This window comes from Lathyrus oleraceus, chromosome 4 (genome assembly GCF_024323335.1).
Source record: "Lathyrus oleraceus cultivar Zhongwan6 chromosome 4, CAAS_Psat_ZW6_1.0, whole genome shotgun sequence".
Lineage (NCBI taxonomy): Eukaryota > Viridiplantae > Streptophyta > Magnoliopsida > Fabales > Fabaceae > Lathyrus > Lathyrus oleraceus.
In genome coordinates, this window is record NC_066582.1 from 5,179,974 (window position 1) to 5,202,903 (window position 22,930).

The 22,930-nt window shown below is 34.7% G+C and overlaps 1 protein-coding gene across 1 annotated transcript; it reads right to left on the reverse strand.

Annotated features, from left to right (window-relative positions):
- Positions 1-4,349: 4,349 nt before the first annotated feature.
- On the reverse strand, positions 4,350-8,494 carry LOC127138292 (oligopeptide transporter 3). The gene is made up of 6 exons (XM_051064708.1): positions 7,862-8,494; positions 7,281-7,378; positions 5,852-6,421; positions 5,515-5,770; positions 5,238-5,420; positions 4,350-5,134 (listed from the first exon to the last, which is right to left on the reverse strand). Exons 1-6 carry the CDS (start codon positions 8,366-8,368, stop codon positions 4,520-4,522), a joined length of 2,229 nt encoding a protein of 742 aa, XP_050920665.1. The 5' UTR covers positions 8,369-8,494; the 3' UTR covers positions 4,350-4,519.
- Positions 8,495-22,930: the final 14,436 nt, after the last annotated feature.

Below are 22,930 nucleotides of genomic sequence, written 5' to 3' on the forward strand. Positions count from 1 at the left end.
GATTCTTTCTCAATTATACCCCAATTTCGTTCATCCAAAGAGTTCACAATTCATCATGCATCAATCTAGTCAGAGGTAAAACAATGGTTATCACTACCCAGTACATATTATCACATAATGCCCTTTAACCGATGATAAACCCCCCCTTACCTGAGTTAATCCAGCAATCTCTGATCTCCAAACTTTTCCTCTTCTCTTGCTCTGCCTTTTTGCCCTTTTTCCACTTTCAACCGCTTCTCTGTGTTCTCCTTTTCACGTGCAACCCTTTTTACCAAAAATGGGACTTTTTATTATTCCAACTTATTTTATTCCAAATAAATAATTATCCCAATAATTATTATTCCAAAATAATAATAATAATAATTCAATTATCTAATTAAATTAATAAACATATTATTAACTTAATTTAAATAATTATTATATTATTATCGGGGTGTTACACATGCCAATGTCGATGATGGTTGGAGTTCACACTAACATGTCGACATATATCGATAATGCAATGGCAATATGGCCATCATATAATCCCCATAATACTTCGGCTTCGACCATAAACAATATGGTTTGACCAGGAGTGATATGTTATATCCTTCAAGTGACATCATCTTTAAATACGACGTCTATGATGGCTATGAGGCAACAAATGGATGTAAGCAACTTAGAAATGGTTAATACTTTGATCCAGCAAATGGGAACTATATTCAATCCCTTAATTACAAATACAAACCAAATCTATGATTTGTTGTATAATCAAATGGGTCAAAAAGCCGATTTCTTCGACACGCCTCAAGTTCAGGCTCGACCAACCCCTTAGATATCAAACGTTAGGAAAGTCGAAACACCTGAAAACGGGATGGCCCAAGTAAACTTAGGCCAACATTAAGGTTTTAAAGCAATAAGACCTACCCTAAATTGGGAGGATCAAGAGTACATATGTAAGCATAATTATAGTCTTGTAATGGTCTAGAGAAATCAGGATGCTGACCAAGTGCTTTGACATATCCAACAAAATAAATTTGAGGAACATCACAACATAGCTAATCTGGTCGAACAAATTTTGACCCAGAATGGCCTTAATGTGGGACTCCATAGACCGAATTATATACCCCTTTTGTCAGAATACGCTCAACAAACAAAACTTATTAGGGGTTGGAAAGTCCCTAAGCTTACCAAGCTTCCTAGTGACATAAGTGAGTTTATAGTCGAACATGTCGCTAGGTATCAAACTGATGCCGACGACATAACAAATAATGAAAATTTGAAAATGAAGTATTTTCCAAATTCTCTAACAAAAAATGCCTTCATTTGGTCTAGCACACTCCGTCCACACCCTGTACAAACTTGGAGTCAATTTGAGAGACTGTTCTATGAACAATTTTACATGGGCCAGTCGAAGATAAGACTTAAGGAGTTGGCTAGTGTTAGGTGAAAAGTTTCTGGGTCAATTGACAATTATTTGAATAGGTTCAAACTTCTTAAAGAAATGTGTTTTATATAAGTATCTGAACACGAGTTAGTCGAAAAGGCTGCAAGAGACCTAGATTATTCCATTAGGAAGAGACTAAACACTCAATACCTTAGGGACATGACACAATTGGCAGATATGGTTCACTAGGTCGAACACTTGAAAGTTGAAAAATCCAGAATGAATAAGTACCATAAAAAAGAAAAAGTCGCATATGTAAAGACAAATGAATATCTCTCATATTTAGGCGACGAGTATGTCGAAGAGAGTGAGGTCAATGTTGTTGAACTTAAGCCACATCCTCCTTACATATGTGAATTGTTGAAGCCTTTGAACGAGAATAATCATGTCGAACCTAGCAAGAATGGTAATTTTTTCATAAAAGCATATACTTTTGATATAACTAAGTGTGACGAAATATTTGATTTATTAGTTATCGATGGACAGATTATAATGCTTCCGGTCCTGAAAACTCCTCCATTAGAATAAAGAAAAAAAGAGATGTTTTTTGTAAGTCCCATAATTTTTTGGGTCATAAAATTTCTCAATGTGTACTTTTCAGGGATTTGGTGCAGAAAGCATTGAAAGAAGGAAGATTGCAGTTTGGCGAGAAGTCAAAAGCGTCAATGCAAGTGGATGTTGATCCACTTTAAACTGAAGAGGCTCATTATGCTGAGCATGTCGAGATCCTCATGTGGAAGCAACTAATGGCTTCGACCTTGTGAGAGACATATCATATACTCATCCAAAATCTTAAGGTGATAGGTGTGTGGGTTCTCTCACTTATGAAGTGCTTAATCTCCATTTTTCTAATCAATATGGGACTTCTACATCACACTTGATTCTCAACACTTTCAACTCCCGCTTGTTTTTCTCTACACTCTGCTTCAAGTATGAGTCTATCCACAATGTTCCCCCTCAAGAGAAAACTCTTTTATCCGCATACACTTGTACCACCATTGACACACGACAAAGGAACACCTCCTACCTACCACCTCCTGTGGTAAGTACTTTCGATACAAAGAAGTTGGTCCCTCACTCAAACCAAAGACTTCTAATACCACTGTTGGGACATCAACTCGGGGGTCAATAGGAGGAAATATTTTTACATTCCTTGGGTTTTTTTATGAGCAACACGCCTTGTGAGAGACACACCACATACTCACCCAAAATCGTAAGGTGAGAGGTGTGTGAGTTCTCTCACTTATGAAGTGCTCAATATTTACTTTTTTAATCAATATGAGACTTATACCTCACACTTGATTCTCAACACTTCAAACTCCCATTTATTTTTCTCAGCACAATATTCTATAGGTAGAATAAAATTATAGTTGGTTCCAATATTCCAGTTATATAAATGTATTTGTCTATCCAAGGTTGTCTTAAAATTTTAGAGATCTTGCGTAAGTAAGTCGTGGTTCAACTGTGAGAAATCAAATAAAGGTTTTATGGAAAATATTTTATGTTGCTCTATTTAGCATCAGCTAAAACGTGACAAATTCTAAGTCCTATGTGGTAGCCTGTTTTGCACACCCTAAAAAACGACCATGTGTCTATGTTTATGAGAGTAGTTAAAGATGAAAGGTGCAGGAAGTTTTAATGGCCGGAGATAAGAGCACTAAAAGGCACACACCGTCCTAAAGAAAGTTCTTAATTGAAAATCAATCAGTTAATTATTTTACCTTTTTTTATTGATTTTCCATATACACTAACTACTCAAGTCAAGCATAACACTTAAAAACCAAAGAAATACGTGCATGGAAACATATCTAAATTTATATTCTTAGAAACATCTAATAAGAAGAGAGAGAATTTTAAATTTTTTTAAATTTTTTTAAATTTTTTTTAAATTAAAATCATGGGGATGATTGTGATATGAAGGAGATTGTGTGTATATAACTACTTATTATTATGATTGTTTTTATCTGAGAATTTTTCTAAAAAGAACATTTTTAGATGAAAACAACGATAACAAGTAGTTATACACACAGTCAATCACAATTTTTTTATTAATTAAAAATAAAAATAAAATTTTCTCTCTTCTTCGTATCACAACCACCTCCATGAATTCAATTTAAAAAAAAAATTAAAATAAATTTAAAATTTTCTCTCTTCTTATTAGATATTTTTAAGAATATGAATTTAGATGTGTTTCCCCAATCACCAACCTAAAGTTATGATAATTCACAACTTAGAGTTGTTTTCATCTATGTGCGTACTACCCTGCTAAATGTGCGGACGATAAACATGGAAATCCAACCTCCTACGCCAAGACCTCAACATGGAGTCCTCAATCATCTTTACATGCAGAAAGAAAAGAGTAGTAACTCCGTGGTTGCCCTTGGTACAACTCACTGTGGTGTTTTATAAGTCTTTGCAGATAAAAGAACTTCAAATATGTAAATAAAGTAAGTAGGAGGGTGTGGAATGTTTCACATGAAAAACCATGAAAGCTTTCCATGGGAGGAATCTAGTTAAAGTAGGTTGTTGATGAGTCTATTATTGATATTGACATTCCAACACTTGTATGATTTGTTATATATGACCACTTAACATTAACAGTTGATTTTTATAGTGAAACTTGCATAATTTGAAAAAAGTAGGTTGAAACTTAAAACTCAAGCTTGGTGTCTAGTTTCTAGTTATGTATCCCTCCTCCCTTAAGGTAAGAAAGTATTGGAGAGAGATCAAACTCTCCCCTTTACATAATCCTTTTGGTATTAGATCCCATGCCACTACAAAGCATGAGTGTCTTTCACCAAAATGAATGAATATGTATTTCCATATCCATTAGTTTAAAAAGATCACCAAAAATGAATGTATCAGACTTCAAATTTTGTTCCATTACCAATTAACTAGATATATCTATTTAATAAGACAGATAAAAAAGACAAAGGAAAATCTTGTAACAAGCTAGAAGCATGTACACAATAATTGCTAAGCAATTGGTTATTGATGTAGTCCCTTCACCTATACTCCAAGCCTAACTTAATTCCCACCCCTGAAGACAAAAACAGATACAAAAGAGAAAGCTAAATCATTGAGATTTCTCTATTAGAATACAGGACAACCATCAACTATAACTCCTCGTGCAGTAGGGCAAGTAGCCAATGGGCAATGGTCCAACTCAGTTCCCCACCATTTCAGACTATGGCCTGCATTTTGCAGAACAAAGAAAATCAAAACACCCATAAAAGCTGTGCCTGCATCAAGTGCCGCCGATAGAACATAATTGTATTTCTGCCACCAACGTTTGTGGAAGCGGAACACAAAGAAGTTGAAGATCATTCCAGTCAATAGCCAGCTTGCAATGTTGGTTGGAGTTGCAGGTGGCATTCCAGCAAAACCATAGGATATAACTGGTATGTTTATCAGAGGAATCCATTTCTTGTCAGGGTAGATTTTGCTAAACACCCAAACAGGAACTGGCAACACAGCTCCAATCAAGAATAACCATACGAGGTTACGGTACAATCCACCGGGTCCAAATAGCCGTCTTGGTCCGATCAAACCCCATATAACTGATGCATCAAATGTCACTCTGTATTTCGGGCAAGTCCAAGGACTGTCATGGTGAGCTTTATCATCCATGCAAATGTCCTTAATGCTATCCAACATCCACCAAGCCACTGCAAGGTTCACCACTCCAGCAACTAGAGTTCCCACAAGCTATTTTGACATTTCAAAATAAATAAATAAATAATAATTGATAAATAAAAAAAGAGGATCCATAAATAGAGCTTAAACTAGGAGGTTTTGAGGTGAAAAAGACCTGTGCCGTATACATGCATCGAGGAGGAATTTTCATGTAGTGCCCGAGTTTGAGATCTGACAAGAAAGATAGTGCATGGACGGTGCTGATTCTCCCATAAATCTTAAAAAGCAAATTTGCAATTGGTTTTCCAGGAAGGATATACCCAATCATGAACTGTGCTATAATGTCATATCCAGGTTGCTGCAAGATAACCATCACTCATGTTACAACCGAGATTCCAGGGAAAGAAAAGTACTATGCTAGAGATGTAAGAAATATTGATTGGAGTTAATACCTGGTTGGTAGTTGCTTGGATGACACCAATTGGGAGGGTTACAACAAAAGCTAAGGCAAAAGCAAAGAGCATACCCCACCATGGAAGTTGCACATCCACTTTCCACACCAAAGACATTATTATGGATAGTGCCATGCTTCCAAATAATAAAATGAGGAACCACCATTCTGGTACTGTCTTATAAGCCTTCATGAGTCTACCATGCACGTCCAATTTTACATTACTCATTGCTGTCCTGCTCTGTCTCAATATGTCTCTGCGAAAACGAAACTATGTCAGTGAGTGTCACGAGTCTATAAGAAATAAATTTATTAGAAAGGCTTTGACAGCAGCTTACCTGCCATTAAACAATGCTACATGAGTGAGGGTGGCTGTAAACCTTGCGAAACCTGATCCAATAGATAATGCGAAGAGAGGGCTAAGGTATAACTTGCTATATTTGTTGTATGCATCGATGTTAAGATCATATTCCTTGGTTAAGATCTTAGTAGTGTCATACTTATGTCCACTGTGAGTGAACAACTGATTAGAAAATATAGGAAACTTCCTAGCATCAAAAGTGTTAAACTTCCAGTAACATATAGGTAGAATTATATAGACGAACATGATAAATCCAACTCCAACATTAACAATGGAAGACCATGGAGCAACAAGAGGGCTGCCGTGATAAGCTGAAATCCCAGCCCAATCAAATGTGAAAGCGCCGACTCCAAGTCCATGGTAACCTGATCCAACTTGCTGTGCTGTTATATTATTCGGCCACACGTAGCAAACCCATGAGAAGAATGTTAAGACTGTGAAAAGATATCCCGGGAGTGCATAATACACGAAGCTCACACCCATTGCAATGAGGAAAAACTGCATCCTTGTAAGTCCTTTTGATTTTTCATCTTTTTCATGGAGAGCCCTGTAGCATAAGGTTAATGATGTAATCAAATTAGTATTAGAGAACAAAAAAGTAGTAATACACAAGCAACAAAATTAACTTTAGCTAAGTAATTGGGTTTTACTATTGCCTAAATTCTTTTGATTAAGATTCTGTCTTTGCCTATTTGTCAATTATACAACCAAAGAAACATTAGAGAATAGTTTCTTCTTCACTGTCATAATCTCTTGTCTAAAAGAATCTTACATCAACCGAACAACACAGCTTGCGAAGATGCGCAGTCCACAGCATATTTACAACTTGTCAATTTTGGTATAATGGCTGTTGTGTTGTGCCCACTAAAGTTAAACAAAATGTCTTTTTCTATTGTCTATTTCAAGCTAGTAATTACGAGTCAATGATAAACTTGATTAGCTTTACCTTTTACTGATTTAAGAACTCCATTCATGTTCTTTTTCTATATAACTTGGAAGTTTCTATTTAGCTTTGCACTTGGCAACAAGAAACTTCACTAAATCAATTATGCAGACATCCAAATTTTGAAAGTAAATAAACAATAAGTAATTGGTTTTGCAAATATGGTAATCAACATTGAATCAAATATTATCAATAGACACAACAACATCCGACACATATGGTCACATTCACATTTACTTACATTTTTTCCATATTATAACTTATTTCAAAGTTTCAGTGCTTGATTAGTGCTTGATTTCACCGTGTCAATGTCAGTGTCTAGTGTCTGAATCGTATTCAATGCTCTTTCTTTGTAAATGTGCTTTGTAGTTAGCAAAGGGTTATTAAAGTAAATAAATGAGTTACAAATTCCAATTAAATACGTATAAGGTAATAGTATTGAAGTAAGGGTAAAAGAGTGAACCTAAAGAGAGAGACTTGTGCAAGGTTTGCTGGCCACCACATTTCAATTGGGTCCACCAGATACCTCCTCAGAATCCCAGCCCATCCATACCCTATTAACTGCAAAACCCAATTTACAACATTAAATTAAAATTAAATTTTACTTAACAACTATATAAAGCAAATTTATCACAGAATATTTTCTCCATACAAAGATATACATATTCTAAATTAAATTCAACTCATCTTCCACACTTTTTCATCACCAAGCATAAAAAAAAAATGGAACAAATTCCAGATAGACTTACAGATAACAAAACAAATACAGACAAAATATTTTTTAATTCTGCAAATAAAATACTTCAACCTTCACGGGCCTCAAAGACAAAACTTCATCTTCATCAATTCATCATTTAATAATCGTATTGATCATAATATATAAAAATATTTAAGATAAAATAAAATAATTTTAGTGGAATGTCGTGCAGATTTTATATAAAACAATGAAATCAAAAAAGGAAAAGAACTAATTAAAAAATAATAAAATTATATGTATAAAAATATAAAAAAATAAAAGGAGAAGATAATCGTAATAATAATAACCTGTGTGCTTATGACGATGAAAAGAGCAAGAAGAAAACTAAGAGATTGTTTATAATAAGCTTTCATAATAGTAATGGCACCAATGGAATAAGCATCACCACCACCACTGGAAACACCACAGTTAGCGAAAATAGTGATGATAACATGCTCCTTCATGTTAAACGGTCCAGGATTTAGAGTAAAACGCCATCCAACAAAACTGTACTCCTTCGTCGGAAGAGTTGCCGCCATGAACTTTCCGATTGGGAGCACAGCGATTTGCATGAGAATGGCTGAGATAGTGAGAGGCTGAGTTCTGAAAGTGAAAAACGTGTTGAGAAAGATGAGGATGACGCATGAGGTTATTCCGAGAAACCATGACCGGAAAGTCATGACCGGAAGTGAGGGATCGTCGGTTTCAGGAACGACCAGAGCTACTTCTTCAATCGGACATCGGTCGTCCGGTGGTGGTACGCCGTTTGAAGCTTTTTCTGTGTCGGGAGTTGGAGTTGGATTCTTTAGCGCCATTGGAGAGTGAAGATAATTGCAGAGAGAAAGAGAAAGAGAATGAGAATGCAGAAAGTACTTCTTCTTTCTCTCGCAGTGAAATTCTTCTACTTCTTCTGTACTTGCGTTGTTGAGTAACAATGTGGTGTTTATAAAAGGGTCACGGGTTTTGATGTAGAATTCCCAAAATGCCCCGCGACTTAAAAGTGTTTAGGTCAAAATAAGAAAATTTAATTTTTTTGAGAAACAGTTATAGATACCAGTTCAATGGTGTTCCGCCGTGTGAGCGGAAGTGGTGAAAACAGTAAAGCACGTTTCTTCTTCCAATTTCCGTCGTCCGAAGCTGACATGTCGTACCGGTATGAAACCGTTATAATGCCACGTTGGCATAATGGCGAAGCTCATAAAATAATTACAATTCATTAATCATTATTATTACCACTCATAAGAAAAATATTATTGTTTCTTAATATTTATAGAAATGTCAGAAAATATGCATAAATAATATATTCTTTAATGAAAAAAATTGTTACAGTCAATTTAAATTTAAAGAAAAAAAGTACACATCTATAACGATAATGTAAAATATTTTTATATTATCACTTAAAATTAATTAAATAATATTTTTATTTTTAAAATACTTACATAAAATGGTATTTAGATGAAATTTTAAATGATTTAATTTGATTAGAAAAATGTTTACTTTTTAAAATTTAATAAGTCATTTTGTCTTTATTTTCTTTTAATTGATTATTATTTTTATTTTAAATAGATTATTTTAATAATTTATTAATTTTGCAATTACACTAAAATATTCCAATAGTACTGTAGTCAATTAGTCTCGATTTGACTCTATTTAATCATAATTATTCTTTTATTCTCATTAAAAAACAAGTTGTTAAAAAATAAAAACTTTTGAAAATACATTAATATTCAATTATGAAATAAAAATTTAATTTAATTTATTTATTTATTTATTTAGCAATCAAATAATCAAAATTGTATCACTTTTAAGGTGAATAAACTAATATGTGAATTCAAATTCATTCTATTCAATTCAAAAGTTGTTGCACATTACACGCTCAGGTCAAATCCATCCTATAATCTCTCTGGAAATTATTAAACAGAAAAAGCAAGTCAAATCCATCCTATAATCTCTCTGGAAATTATTAAACAGAAAAAGCAAGTCAAATTCATCCTATAATCTCTCTGGAAATTATTAAACAGAAAAAGCAATTAATTTTATATTTATTAAATATTTTTATTAAAGCAATTAATTTTATATTTATTAAATATTTTTATTAAATCAATTTAATTTGTTCATCCTTCTTTCACTGTCACTATTACAAGTAAATTTTTTATTTATATTTAACCATTGATGTATTTAGTGTATTTATAAATTATATATATTAATGATTAAATATAACAAAAAAATCAATTTTATTTATAATAGTGGTAGGAGGATATACAAATTAAATTGATTTAATAAAAATATTTAATATTTTTAATAAATATAAAATTAATTACTTTTTCTTTTAATAATTTCTTGAGAGATTATAATTTCATAGATATATTTATCAATGGATGAAAGTAAAACATCATTTAAGTTTTATTTTATTTTATTTATCAAATTATTATTTACAAATAAAGGAATATGTTTTAACTAATCCACTTATATAGATACCAAAAGAAATAAATAAATTGTTTCAGAGCAAATATAGCCACCAATTAAAGGGTGGTCCGGCGTGTGAGTACAAGTGGTGAGAAGAATACTACACGCTTCACCTTTCAATCTCCGTCGTCCGTATCTGCCACGTCACACCGTGTATCAACTTAAGGAACAGTTCTAATGTCACGTCAGCACAAATTTATTTTACTTTATATGTTTGGAAAAATATTATTCGCACGCCACAGATATTATTTGTACCTCTTTTTTTATCAAGTTATCTCTATCTCATTTCTATTTTAAATATTAAAATATAAATAGTGAAATTAATTGTAATGCACAGTAGATATGTAAAATTTTTTACACATAATCCATCACAATCATTCATAATCATTACTTTAGATATAATTAAAATAAAAGTCAAATTTAATTTAAAATTTGACGATTACTATTTATTAATAGTGTAAAAAAAGTTATATTATCAATACATTTTAATTAAATACAAAAATAAATATTTAAAGTAAAAAAAATTGGTTTTTATATTATTTTTACTTAATAAAAATATGATAATTAAAAAGTGACAACGGCTCACGTGTAGATCTTCTTCCTCTTTGGCCTGACTCGAGAGTATTTTAGACCTAACATCTTTTCCATGATTGCAAGGAGCGTTTGAACGCCAATATGCACTTATTCACTAGCTTCTAAACTCAGGTTTGGTTGATCCTTCAGCCATTTTGTTACAGTTTTAGTTGATATGATTTTGTCTAATCCCTTGCAACACAATGTCTTGGTTGAAAGACAAGGGTATACATTCTTTGTGGGCCAAGAATATGAAATCATGCCTCAGTATTATACTCATTACAACATGGTTGATCACTCCATACAATCTTGTAAAAACATCCAAAATGCATCCAAAACTTTTGACCAGGTCCATCCAAAACCAAAAACCAAGGCTTATGTTTCATTCACAAAAGAAGGCACAATAAAAAAAAATCTGAACCCAAAGGCAAAGAACCTATTGTCATATTAACCGATGAGAATCCAATAGTGAATAAGGATCCTGAGACAAGTGAAACTATCAAAACTCTAACTCTCCAAAACAAATTTAATGATCTTCTTAATGTAGTGGTGAAAGACATTGTGGAGTTTGATGATATCTCCATAGGCAAATATTTTGTAGATGCCACACAATTAATGAAAAAAAGTCATTGACTCTATTGAGAATTACCCTATGGTGAACAATGAGAAATTCCTTCAGTCTTCTTAGGAGAACTTGGAAAACAGTGAAGAGGTTGATGAGGAGTTAGTGGAAAGCTCTACTAGTAACGAGACGGTAACGCCCCAACTTATTATTTAAATAATTTATTTAATCATTTGCATAATTTGGTGACTTCATGAGAATCAGAGTATTTTCGGAGTGTACGGGTAATTTGGTCAATTACTAATTTATGGGTTTGAGAGTTTTAGAGCAGATAAAATAATATTATTGAGATTATTACAAATAATTAGGTATTATAATTATTTGTAATAAGAGAAATAATAAAAATATAGAAATCTTAATTTAATTATTATTTGAATTAAATATTTATTTAATTTAAATATTAATTTAAATAAATAAGTAGGAGTTTGAGCAATTTGTGTGATTAGAGAGGAGTATAAAGGCATGAGGCCTAGTTGCTCTTCAAACTCCATTAGCTTAGGTAAGGTCCTAGAATCTAAGTCATTTGTCCATTTGTATTTGATTTCACACAATCAAAACAAACAAGCACAATAGTATATACACAATAATGTGCTCAAGTGAGAAAAAGGTAAATTGCGCTGGGGACGGTGGTGTACACCACCGTCTTCTCCGGCGAGCACACCATCTCCGGTGGAAGTTGTAGGTCAACAAAACTTAACCAAAATAAGCGATCCTCATATCATTGGAAAGCTGGGGTGATGTACATCACCCCTGTGCCATTGGTTTTCACTCTAGATCCTCATACGAAGAGAAATTAGAGGTGGAAAATAATGGAGTTCAAACTGAACTTGATGGATTTGCAAAATTAAATGCACAATTCAAATGCCTCTTATGAGAGGACTTCAGACAAGCCAATAAACACAAGAAATGAGCAAGAATCAGTGAGTTTCGATTAAAAAAAGTTTGAGCATCAACCTTTGGAAATGCATATTTATGGAGCACGATTTCTTCCAACTCTTGATTGCAGTGTGTTCTTGAGATGAAGATGGAGCAAGACTAAGGAATTTGAGTCCAATATTCAACCAAGGAAGTTGAAAATTGGATCTGAAAATTTGAAGTGAAAGAGAGAAATTCCTTTAAGTGAGGTTTTGGATTCAATTCTGCAGCATCTAAGGCACCTTCAGGTTGATTCTAAATGAAGCCAAGCAGCTCTATTTATAGCAAAAGGCAATGCAAGTCATGGGAATTTCATGTGCATGTGGGATGAGGGCCTCCATGCATGGGCATGTACAGGCGCATAGAGGGCCCAAATCCAATTAGAAATGCAAGCTTAACATCAACATAATGATTATGGACGTGCAAATGTGAATGATTTGGCTTGTGCATGGATTTTGAACATGGTTTCCATAAATGCACCAAAATATTCTCCTCTTCGAAAATGCATCTTCCCAAATTGAAACGTGGTCTTGTGGGTAATGGTTGGAAAGGTCTTGACATGAGAAAAAATTGTTATGTTGAACAAAAATCCATTTGGAATTGGGAAATTAATGAAAATTGGTCATAAAGTTCAAGGTGCAAAACATGTTCATGTGAATTTTGTCAAAATGGACCAACTTCAAGCCCTTCTGTTTCAATGATGCAAGCCTCAAATGACAAAACCTTCAACATAAAAGTTGTATATATTTTCAATACAATCAATTTGGACACAAATTTTGCATCATTTAGATTTTTTATGAGAAAGTTATGGGCACTTGAAGTTGGACTTTTTCACATTTCAATGCCTTTGGTCCAAAGTGACCTATAATGTTTTGCATTATCACATGTATTTCGTTTAGGATTATGAAAATTTGTTAAACATAACAAATGAATTAGACATATTAAAATTTCCAATTCATTTGATTCCACCTCAAAATCATGAAAAATGAGGGAGTTATGCCCTTGGGTAGTTGACCTAAAATTAGGGTTTCAGTCAAAATGACCTATAATGTTTTGAAATGGATGATGACCTTCCAAGCTTTAAATCAATTTTGGATGAACATGAAAGTTGTTCATATGGTTCTTAAGAACATGTTTTCTCTTAGGGTCATCTTCATTTGACAAACACATTAAAAGTTAGGTCTCAGTGGATTTCAAAATAGTCAGATGAATTGACTGATCAACTTCTCAAGTCCAAACTTCACATCTTAATGAATTGATGATTGAGGATACTCAAATAAGCTCAAATATGAAATTATGAATGAAAGAACTTCCCTTGATTGTATTTGATCATGGGTTGAGGTTGCTTCATGAGCAAGGCACAATTGAATTAGGGTTTCCTTGGGAAACAAGCCTCAAGCCCTTTGGTTTATCTTGATCAAATTGAAAAATTGAGATACTTGGGAGGCATATATGATGAATGAGAGCTTGTTGAACCATTGTCATGCTTGCTTTCAACTTCATCTGGCCATTCTTTGAGCATAGGGGCCTCCTAGGAGCCTCAGATCTTATGACTGCTCAAACTACAAAACAAAAGATGTTAGTGACATATTTTTGTGCTTTTGATTAGTAAACCAAATAAGAAAAACAATAATATACAATTCAAGCATGCTTGGTGGTCTCAAACCAACTCACACAAGTCCCACCCTAGGGTTAAGGAGCCAAGATGCTATGATCCTTGAGGCAAATGCAAATGCAAATGCAATGATATGATGCCATGAGGGATCTCAAAATTAGGGTCTTACAGTGGACCATTGTCATGCTTGTTCTCCTCTTCATCTAGCCACTTCATTGAGCTTAGGAGCCTCCTAGGAGCATGGGAGCACATGATCACTTGAGCTTCAAAATAAAAAGAGTTAGTGACATATTTTTTGTGCTTTTGGTTAGTAAGAAAAATAAGAAAAGCAATAATATACAATACAAGCATGCTTGGTGGTCTCAAACCACTCACACAAGTCCCACCCAAGGGTTTAGGAGCCATACATGCTATGATCCTTGAGGCAATGTATTGAGCAAATGATATGATGCCATGAGGGATCTTAGGGTCAAAATTAGGGTCTTACAAGTTGATATAAATCTCACCTCATCCTTAGTGATTGGATTATAAGTCTTTCATGCTTATTATAGGGTTAACCCCTCACTAGCATGTTGAAGCCTTCCTCACATGGTGGATTGTTGGTTTAGGTTGAGTTTTCTCCCTTTTATAACAAAAGACCTTAAGGCTTTTGATCAAATCAATTCACCAATCTTTGAGATTTTACCCCGAACTACGAGGTTTTGATCCTCCTTTGTGACGGTACGTAGGCAATGGGTTCATCCATTCAAACAACAAAATTTGTAAATATAATATATTCTCTTCTTATCCCTTCAATCTTGTACAAATATTTTCATAAATGCCAACCTACAACACATATTTGCAAAAAGGGTTCCCTTAGAGTACTAAGGATGTTTTGGGTGCGTAAAACCTTCGCATTTCATAACCAACCCCCTTACTCAGATCTCTGACATTTTTATTAGTTTTTGATTTGAAAAACTTCTTACCTTGGCTTTTGTTCGCTTTTTAGCCTTTCCTTTGGACAAATAAAAGTGCGGTGGCGACTCGAATTGTATGTTGACTTTTGGTTTAGCCAATAAACCTAAAGGTAACGAAAACCCCGCTACAGAAATTGTGAAAAGAGGACCATTGTCATGAGTAGCCAAGTTAAGAGACAAGCTAAATGGAGATCCTAGGAGCTCGAGTTCAATTTTTTTGATTTCTTGTTTGTGTGCTAAGTCCAGAGGAAAGGAGCATCTTGAGTCATCTCTATATGACTTCAAGAAAAGGAACTCCAAGGGTTTATCTTTCCCCCTCTTATCTTTGTATGACTTAGGACCAGCCCTTCTCTTCTTCTCCCCACTCTAACCAAGCAAAAAATCGTTTTCTAAACTTTGACTTTGTTTCAAATTAGAAACCTAGGCCTTAAGTCTTTGACTTTTCAAAACTATTTTCATAAATACTCATTGTGAATAAACCTTAATCCAACTTTGACCTCAGTTTGTAAATAAATTTAACTTGTAAATATGACTCATTTCAAGTTGTTTTTGTGGTTCCAATGGCCACCTTATTAAAATATTTCAAAAACATTAGTCATATGTTTGAGTTATCAAAGTGGTTGATGTAAATCTCACCTCATCCTTAGTGATTGGATTATAAGTCTTCCATGCTTATTATAGGGTTAACCCCTCACTAGCATGTTGAAGCCTTCCTCACATTGTGGATTGTTGGTTTAGGTTGAGTTTTCTCCCTTTGATAACAAAAGACCTTAAGGTTTTTGATCAAATCAATTCACCAATCTTTGAGATTTTTACCCCGAACTACGAGGTTTTGATCCTCCTTTGTGATGGTACGTAGGCAATGGGTTCATCCATTCAAACAACAAAATTTGTAAATATAATCTATTCTCTTCTTATCCCTTCAATCTTGTACAAATCTTTTCATAAATACCAACCTACAACACATATTTGCAAAAAGGGTTCCCTTAGAGCACTAAGGATGTTTTGGGTGCGTAAAACCTTCCCATTTCATAACCAATCCCTTTACCCAGATCTCTGACATTTTTATTAGTTTTTGATTTGAAAAACTTCTTACCTTGGCTTTTGTTCGCTTTTTAGCCTTTCCTTTGGAAAAATAAAAGTGCGGTGGCGACTCAAATTGTATGTTGACTTTTGGTTTAGCCAATAAACCTAAAGTTAACGAAAACCCCGCTATAGAAATTGTGAAAAGAGGACCATTGTCATGAGTAACCAAGTTAAGAGACAAGCTAAATGGAGATCCTAGGAGCTTGAGTTCAAATTTTTTGATTGCTTGTTTGTGTGCTAAGTCCAGAGGAAATGAGCATCTTGAATCATCTCTATATGACTTCAAGAAAAGGAACTCCAAGGGTTTATCTTTCCCCCTCTTATCTTTGTATGCCTTAGGACCAACCCTTCTCTTCTTCTCCCCACTCTAACCAAGCAAAAAATCATTTTCTAAACTTTGACTTTGTTTCAAATTAGAAACCTAGGCCTTAAGCCTTTGACTTTTCAAAACTATTTTCATAAATACTCATTGTGAATAAACCTTAATCCAACTTTGACCTCATTTTGTAAATAAATTTAACTTGTAAATATGACTCATTTCAAGTTGTTTTTGTGGTTCCAATGGCCACCTTATTAAAACATTTCAAAAACATTAGTCATAGGTTTGAGTTATCATAGTGGTTGATGTAAATCTCACCTCATCCTTAGTGATTGGATTATAAGTCTTCCATGCTTATTATAGGGTTAACCTTTCACTAGCATGTTGAAGCCTTCCTCACATGGTGGATTATTGGTTTAGGTTGAGTTTTCTCCCTTTGATAACAAAAGACCTTAAGGATTTTGATCAAATCAATTCACCAATCTTTGAGATTTTTAACCTAAACTACGAGGTTTTGATCCTCCTTTGTGATGGTACGTAGGAAATGGGTTCATCCATTCAAACAACAAAATTTGTAAATATAATCTATTCTCTTCTTATCCCTTCAATCTTGTACAAATCTTTTCATAAATACCAACCTACATCACATATTTGCAAAAAGGGTTCCCTTAGAGTACTAAGGATGTTTTAGGTGCGTAAAACCTTCCCATTTCATAACCAAACCCCTTACCCAGATCTCTGACATTTTTATTAGTTTTTGATTTGAAAAACTTCTTACCTTGGCTTTTGTTCGCTTTTTAGCCTTTCCTTTGGACAAATAAAAGTGCGGTGGCGACTCGAATTGTATGTTGACTTTTGGTTTAGCCAATAAACCTAAAGGTAATGAAAACCCCGCTACAGAAATTGTGAAAAAGAGGACCATTGCCATGAGTAGCCAAGTTAAGAGACAAGCTAAATGGAGATCCTAGGAGCTTGAGTTCAAATTTTTTGATTGCTTGTTTGTGTGCTAAGTCCAGAGGAAATGAGCATCTTGAATCATCTCTATATGACTTCAAGAAAAGGAACTCCAAGGGTTTATCTTTCCCCCTATTATCCTAGTATGCCTTAGGACCAACCCTTCTCTTCTTCTCCCCACTCTAACCAAGCAAAAAATCATTTTCTAAACTTTGACTTTGTTTCAAATTAGAAACCTAGGCCTTAAGCCTTTGACTTTTCAAAACTATTTTCATAAATGCTCATTGTGAATAAACCTTAATCCAACTTTGACCTCATTTTGTAAATAAATTTAACTTGTAAATATGACTAATTTCAACTTGTTTTTGTGGTTCCAATGGCCACCTTATTAAAATATTTCAAAAACATTAGTCATAGGTTTGAGTTATCATAGTGGTTGATGTAAATCTCACCTCATCCTTAGTGATTGGATTATAAGTCTTCCATGCTTATTATAGGGTTAACCCCTCACTAGCATGTTGAAACCTTCCTCACATGGTGGATTGTTGGTTTAGGTTGAGTTTTCTCCCTTTGATAACAAAAGACCTTAAGGATTTTGATCAAATCAATTCACCAATCTTTGAGATTTTTACCCTGAACTACGAGGTTTTGATCCTCCTTTGTGATGGTACGTAGTCAATGGGTTCATCCATTCAAACAACAAAATTTGTAAATATAATCTATTCTCTTCTTATCCCTTCAATCTTGTACAAATATTTTCATAAATACCAACCTACAACACATATTTGCAAAAAGGGTTCCTTTAGAGTACTAAGGATGTTTTGGGTGCGTAAAACCTTCGCATTTCATAACCAACCCCCTTACCCAGATCTCTGACATTTTTATTAGTTTTTGATTTGAAAAACTTCTTACCTTGGATTTTGTTCGCTTTTTAGCCTTTTCTTTGGAGAAATAAAAGTGCGGTGGCGACTCGAATTGTATGTTGACTTTTGGTTTAGGCAATAAACCTAATGGTAACGAAAACCCCGCTATAGAAATTGTGAAAAGAGGATCATTGTCATGAGTAGCCAAGTTAAGGGACAAGATAAATGGAGATCCTAGGAGCTTGAGTTCAAATTTTTTGATTGCTTGTTTGTGTGCTAAGTCCAGAGGAAATGAGCATCTTGAGTCATCTCTATATGACTTCAAGAAAAGGAACTCCAAGGGTTTATCTTTCCCCCTCTTATCTTTGTATGCCTTAGGACCAGCCCTTCTCTTCTTCTCCCCACTCTAACCAAGCAAAAATCATTTTCTAAACTTTGACTTTGTTTCAAATTAGAAACCTAGGCCTTAAGCCTTTGACTTTTCAAAACTATTTTTATAAATACTCATTGTGAATAAACCTTAATCCAACTTTGACCTCATTTTGTAAATAATTTTAACTTGTAAATATGACTCATTTCAAGTTGTTTTTGTGGTTCCAATGGCCACCTTATTAAAACATTTCAAAAACATTAGTCATAGGTTTGAGTTATCATAGTGGTTGATGTAAATCTCACCTCATCCTTAATGATTGGATTATAAGTCTTCCATGCTTATTATAGGGTTAACCCCTCACTAGCATGTTGAAGCCTTTCTCACATGGTGGATTGTTGGTTTAGGTTGCGTTTTCTCCCTTTGATAACAAAAGACCTTAAGGCTTTTGATCAAGTCAATTCACCAATCTTTGAGATTTTTACCCCGAACTACGAGGTTTTGATCTTCCTTTGTGATGGTACGTAGGCAACGGGTTCATCCATTCAAATAACAAAATTTGTAAATATAATCTATTCTCTTCTTATTCCTTCAATCTTGTACATATCTTTTCATAAATACCAACCTACAACACATATTTGCAAAAAGGGTTCCCTTAGAGTACTAAGGATGTTTTGGGTGCGTAAAACCTTCGCATTTCATAACCAACCCCCTTACCCAGATATCTGACATTTTTATTAGTTTTTTATTTGAAAAACTTCTTACCTTGGCTTTTGTTCGCTTTTTAGCCTTTCCTTTGGACAAATAAAAGTGCGGTGGCGACTCAAATTGTATGTTGACTTTTGGTTTAGCCAATAAACCTAAAGGTAACGAAAACCTCACTACACCCCCCAGTCGTATAGTGGGATGGAATTACTCCCCTGAGTTATATCCTCATCGGGTTGAGTCCTGTTTGACTGTGTCTTTCTAGTTTGTTCCTAGATTGATTCCTTTCTTGTGATCCCCTATAGTTCCTTGTGGTTCAGTTGTTCATGATCAGTAACCAATAATTGTTCACCCTTTCCCCAGCGGATTTTGTGGCCTTCTACCTAGTAACCGGTAGTTGTAAGTCCTATTTCTGTGGTTTTCTACCCATTAACCGGTAGATGTAATCCCCTCTTTGTTGGTTATCTTTACCCAGTATCCGGTATTGATATTCCTTCGTTTTGAGTATACCACCCAGTAACCGGTGATATATCTCTTTGGGTAATTGCTTTTGTTAGGCAATTTATCCCCGACGAGTTATCTTTCATTTACCCTTGTTTGGTATTGATTGTTTCTCCTTCTGATTGGTCATCATTTTATACCTAGTAACCGGTATCCCGATGTCCTTTCTTTTCAGTCGATTTATCCTTTATTAACCCAGTAACCAGTTGCGAATAATCTTCCATGCGAGTATGTTATCTACGTCTTTACCCATATAACAGTAGTAGATAATATATTTCATGCGCTCTTCAGTTGAAGTCTTTTTCTTCCCCAGTCGAGTAAGATTCGTATTTCCTTGTGGAATCGAATGTCCATCCTGTAAGTCGAGTTTGCTTTTTCAGCCCTCCTTTCGGATGATGAGTGTTTTGGATATGTTCCCAATTCACGCCTGGTTGGTCACCTATTATATGCCCAGTAACCGGTATCCCTGATATTCCTTCCTTCTGCTCCCTATTATGACTTTTTGTCCCCTGTAGAGTCAGAGTTTCCTGACTCGAGATGTGCCTTTTGGGTCCTCCTCATATGTTTCGGATGATTGATATCTCTCACCCTTATACCGGTCTTAGATATTCTTTCTCCCTGAGCGTGTTGTCCTCTCACCCAGTAACCGGTGTTTTGATAACATGTCTCTCTTTGAGTTTATTACCCAGTAACCGGTAATATCTCGTTGTTTCTTTCTCAGCTGAGTCCTTCGTGGACATCCCCGTCTGAGTCCGGATGTTTTATCCGATGTATCCTTTATGAATAGTTTTGCTGTATTGGCGTATTCCCTAATACATGCATCTTTGCGTCAGCTTGAGTCTTTCCATCGATTTATTTTCGTGGAATCCTTTCATGTCTCCCAGCAAGCTTTCAAGTCGTGACCTGCTCACGCATTTCTACCTTATTCCCCCTAGAGTCTTTGTCTCCCTAGTGAGTGTATTACTCCTATGGATTTTTCAGTTTCTCCCGATTTCTTTTTCTTTGTGGCAATTATTCACCATGAAGATTTTATTTTGCATACATACATTTGCATCATGAGGTCTCTTAAGGACCAAAATTCGTCTCTTTTTTATTATTTAAGCTCATTCTATCTCGTCGAGACGAAGATTTTAACCTTCATATCTCCAGCTAGAACGACCTTAAATAGGGGCATCTGTAAGACCCTAATTTTGACCCTAAGATCCCTCATGGCATCATGTTATTGCACAAGTGCATTGCCTCAAGGATCATAACATGTTTGGCTTATTAACCCTAGGGTTGGGACTTGTTTGAGTGTTTTGAGACCACCAAGTATGCTTTTATTATATATTATTTCTTTTCTTATTTGATTACTAACCAAAAGCACAAAAATATGTCGCTAACTCTTTTTATTTTGAAGCTCAAGTAATCATGTGCTCCATAATGCTCCTAGGAGGCCCCTAAGCCCGATGCAGTGGCTAGATGAAGATGAGAAAAAGCATGACAATGGTCCACAAATCTCCTAATCATCATATATGTCTCCCAAGTATCTCAATTTTTCAATTTGATCAAGGTAACCCAAAGGGCTTGAAGATTGTTTCCCAAGGAAACCCTAATTTCATTGTGCTTTGACTGTCCCTTGCCCATGAAGCAATCTTAACCTCTAATCAAATTTAATCAAGGGAAGTTATTTCATTCATCATTTTATGCATATTTGAGCCTATTTGAGGCCTCTCAATCATTTATTCATCAAGATTGGAAGTTTGGCCTTTAAAAGTTGACCAGTCAAGTCATCTGACTAAACTGAGGATCAATGAGATGTAACTTTTAATGTATTTGTCAAATGAAGATTACTCCAAGAGAAAACATGTTCTTAAGAACCATACGAACAACTTTCATGTTCATAAAAAATCCATTTGAAGCTTGGAATGTCATCATTCATTTCAAAACATTATAGGTCATTTTGATCAAAACCCTAATTTTGGGTCAACTTACCAAGGACATAACTTCTTTAATTCTTATGATTTTGAGGTGAGACCAAATTCATTGGAAATATTGAGATGTCTACTTAAAATGTTATGTTGGACAAAATTTCATAATCCTAAAAGAAATACATGTGATAATGCAAAACATTATAGGTCATCTTGGACCTAATTCATTGAATTTGAAAACGTACCCAACTTCAAATGCCCATAACTTTGTCATAGAAAATCCAAATGATGCAAACATTGATTCTAGATTGACTATATTGAAAGTATATACAACTTTGTTGTTGGAGGTGTTTTCATTTGAAGCTTGTATCATGAGGACATAGGGGTTTGATTAAGCTTGTTTTTGGTGAACTTTTTCAAAATGATTTGAACATGTTTTGTACTTGGATTTTCCCAGCCAGTTTTCATCAATTTTCACATGCCAAATGATTTTTTGCCCAACATGACTTTTTGTTCCTTATTTCAAGGGCTTTCCAACCATTACTCACATCATACTTTTGGATTCACCATTTAGGAGATTCAAAATTCTTTTCATTTAGGTGCATTTCAATATTTTATGGTGAAACTTGAATTGCAAGCTTGTTCAGTCCAATGTGCACGTCCAAATGCATTTCACTTGAGCTCAGTAGTTTCAGCCATCATTGGGCCTTCCACACGCTTGCAAAGGCCCATGCAATTCAAATTCCATTTGCCATACACATGAGAGAAGTGTGATCAGCTGATGCATTCACCAATAAATAACCACTTCATGAGCTTCATTTAGCAACCTTTTGGAGATCCCAAGTGCTGCAGAAGTGAAGCCATAGCCATCACTAAAGGAATTTAATCACTTTTCTTCAATTTTTCGAGCTTGAAATTCAACATCATTAGCTGAGTTTTAAAGCCAAATTCCTTAGCCTATCACTTCCATTACATTCATAGATCAAAGAGGAGCAAGGATCTTGGAGAATTCGTGGCCAGAAGTTCATCAATTCAGAGGTATAATCTCAAACTTTTTGGATCTAGAACTCTGAATTCAATGTAGCATTCTTGTGTTTCTGTGGTTTTCTGAAGTCCTCACACTTGAGGCAAGTTGTTGATGCTTTCAATTCTTCATTTCATGAGCAATCCGTGTGGACACCATGATTTTCTCCTTCACATTTCTCTCAATATAGGAAGAGTGAGGGAGATCCATTGGTACAATGATGATCTTCATCACAAGAGCTTTATTTCCATGGCCTTATTTTGCATTTTGGTTAAGATTTATTTTCTGCAACTGGTGGCCGGAATTTGTTGCTTCGCTGGAGAAGGTGGTGGTTTCCACCACCACCACCACCACCATCACGTGTGCACGTTTGTAGCCCTTGGATCTCCATGCCACGATCTAATCTTTGTCATTCATTTTAAATACTTATTTTAATTCATGATGTGGCGCGTTTGACTTGGATGTATCGTGCGCCATCAGATCTGAACCGTGCCAAGT

Excerpts from the sequence above, each read along its gene's own strand:
- LOC127138292 (XM_051064708.1), bottom strand. The coding sequence starts at position 8,368 with ATGGCGCTAAAGAATCCAACTCCAACTCCCGACACAGAAAAAGCTTCA. Across the intron at positions 6,422-7,280 it reads GCACAAGTCTCTCTCTTTAG|GGCTCTCCATGAAAAAGATG; the intron begins GTTCACTCTTTT and ends CTTATGCTACAG. Across the intron at positions 5,135-5,237 it reads GATGCATGTATACGGCACAG|CTTGTGGGAACTCTAGTTGC; the intron begins GTCTTTTTCACC and ends ATGTCAAAATAG.